General features: G+C 49.3%; 1 protein-coding gene across 1 annotated transcript; it reads right to left on the reverse strand.

The window, feature by feature from the left end:
• Positions 1-651: 651 nt before the first annotated feature.
• On the reverse strand, positions 652-2,153 carry LOC149830915 (tryptophan decarboxylase TDC1-like). Its single transcript, XM_090011852.1, is given in 4 exon segments — positions 652-1,850; positions 1,853-1,924; positions 1,927-1,976; positions 1,978-2,153. Coding segments are annotated over 4 exon segments (1,497 nt in total).
• Positions 2,154-2,433: the final 280 nt, after the last annotated feature.

The following is a 2,433-nucleotide window of genomic DNA, read 5'->3' on the forward strand; positions in this document are numbered from 1 at the left end:
ACAAAAAAGAGCATCTGTAGGCACCTCAATTTTGATCAAGTCATTTCATGTCAGGAGCCATATGCAAAAACCTAGTATTTTGAATCATTTTAGAGTTATTTTAACTTCAACTTTATTTTATCTTCAAAACAACATTCTCAAGTTTTTTTGCCGAAAATATGAATTAAATCAAAAGATCTTAGCTTTCAAACAAGCAAAAAATCATATCAATCCGACATAGGAGTCAAAAGTTATGACCAAAGTAAATCAACCTGGTTGGTTAGTCTTGTCTCAGTGACTTACAACACATGATGGATTGTCGCTAGCAGTTGGCCTAGATTTGGATGTCCCTGACGACACATGAATTGTCACCAATAACCATAGATTCTCATTAGCAATTAGCTAAAACCCGAATGTGTCTCCAGCATTTTCCTAACAATACATGAATTGCCGTTAGTACCATGCGTCTTTAGCAATTCATTTGGTATAAAATAATATACCATTTGGAGATAAGCCTCTTGAAACTTTCATATTCATCTCTCCAACTTATGAGAAGTGACTTATTGAACCTGTCCTAATTCCTAGAGTTCCAAATAACTTTTTAACTTATTTTTTAAAAAAAAAACTACACTCTAAAAACACGATTCTTATTCATGAGAACCAACAGTCAATCTACACTTCACCATCACCACCCCAATTTTCTTCTAACCCTACACGGCTCAACAACTCCTTAGCCTTCTCCTGGATCAGCACCCACACACCTTCTACGTGCCTCTCCTCGGTCAATGACGCACCCACCACGAACCTCAGCACATAGACCCCACCTACCACCGTGTGAGTCATGTAGACCTTCCCCGTCTCGTTGACTGCCTCCATCAACTCGCGGTTCACCGCCGTCTCATCCTGACGGGGCCCGACCTTCAGCCTGAAGCACACCAACGCGAACCGTCTCGGTGTGACCACCTCAAACCGGTTGTTGGCGCACACTAGCCCCTCGAACCGCTTCGCCAGATCCACATCGCTGCGTATGTGCGACTGGAGCCGGGCCACCCCGTAGCTCCGAAGTATGATCCAGAGACGGAGGGCGCGGAACCTCCGGGTAGTGCTGAGCTGCCAGTCCTTGTAGTCGATGACTGCCTTCGACTCAGTCGCGCTGTTCCTAAGATACTCGGGGTCGGTAGACAGGGCTCGAACGAGGGCAACTGGGTCTCGGACCCATAGGCAGCAGCAGTCCAGACCCGATAGGAGCCACTTGTGTGGGCTCATGCTGAGTGAGTCAGCTGGCTCAACCCCGTCTAGGTATTGTCTGAACTCAGGGCAGATGCAGGCACTACCTGCATAGGCCGCGTCAATATGGAACCAAGCTCCAAACTCAGCTGCAACCCGGCCCAGCGACTCGATGGGGTCCACAGCATTTGATGATGTGGTCCCCACAGTTGCGCATAAATAGAGTGGGACCAGACCAGCTGCTACGTCGGCCTGCATAGCAGCCCGGACTAGGCTAGCCGAGAGAGCAAAATCATCGATGGGTGATGTCGGCAGCACCCAGATAGTAGCCGGTGCAATCCCAGCAATCTTGCATGCCTTGGCGTACGTAGAATGTGTCTGGTCGGAGCCGTATACTATGAGCCGGCTGGCATTGGCACCGCCGATCCGGTCGAACATGCGCTCACGGGCAGTGATCAGCGTGTACAGCATCGCCTCACTGGTGGTGCCGTGGAGGACGCCACCGCCGCCCCCGGAAAACTTGAAGGATCTGGGCAGCCTGAGTAGGTTGGCCAGCCAATCCATGACCAGGGCCTCCAGCTCGGTGGCCTCCGGCGAGGCAAGCCAGTTGAAGCCGACTATGTTGAAGGCTGAGCACAGCATCATGTGGCTGGGAAGTAGGCAAAGAAGTTAGGGCTGAGCCAGTGTGTGATGCCTGGCATGATCACCCTGCGGACAACTCAAGTATATCATGCAATGGCTCTGAGTGATACGGTGCCGACTCCGGCAAGGCTTGCCGGAGTAGCGGGCTTGACCTGGCTACGAACCGGGTACTTCTCTATGTTTTTGTAGTAATCAGCAATGAAATCTACCATGAGACGGGCCTGCTTCATGAACTCTTCTGGCTCTAAGGGTTGGAAACCCTCAGCCTTAGAGTCAGGGATGGTGCATGAGTCTAGGCTTCCCATCTCTCTCTTTATATACTTTTTAAGCACAGAATGAACTGAATTGCAGAGAGAGGGAGCCTCTTCACAGTAGATGAGATTAGAGGCTTGGTGGTGGGGGAGTTGGAAGGTAGAAAGGGTTTATATAGGGCCAAGAAACAAGTGTGATTGCAGAAAAAACATGTGCCGCGCCATATCATGTAACGGGAATCAGCAAGAAGGAGAGTGGCACATGTTTTTTGTGCAATCACATCTGATCTGGCTTTATAGAATGTCATCATCGTTAATGGTCCTAACTTTACAT

Source organism: Nuphar pumila, chromosome 7 (genome assembly GCF_984573655.1).
Source record: "Nuphar pumila chromosome 7, dmNupPumi1.hap1.1, whole genome shotgun sequence".
Lineage (NCBI taxonomy): Eukaryota > Viridiplantae > Streptophyta > Magnoliopsida > Nymphaeales > Nymphaeaceae > Nuphar > Nuphar pumila.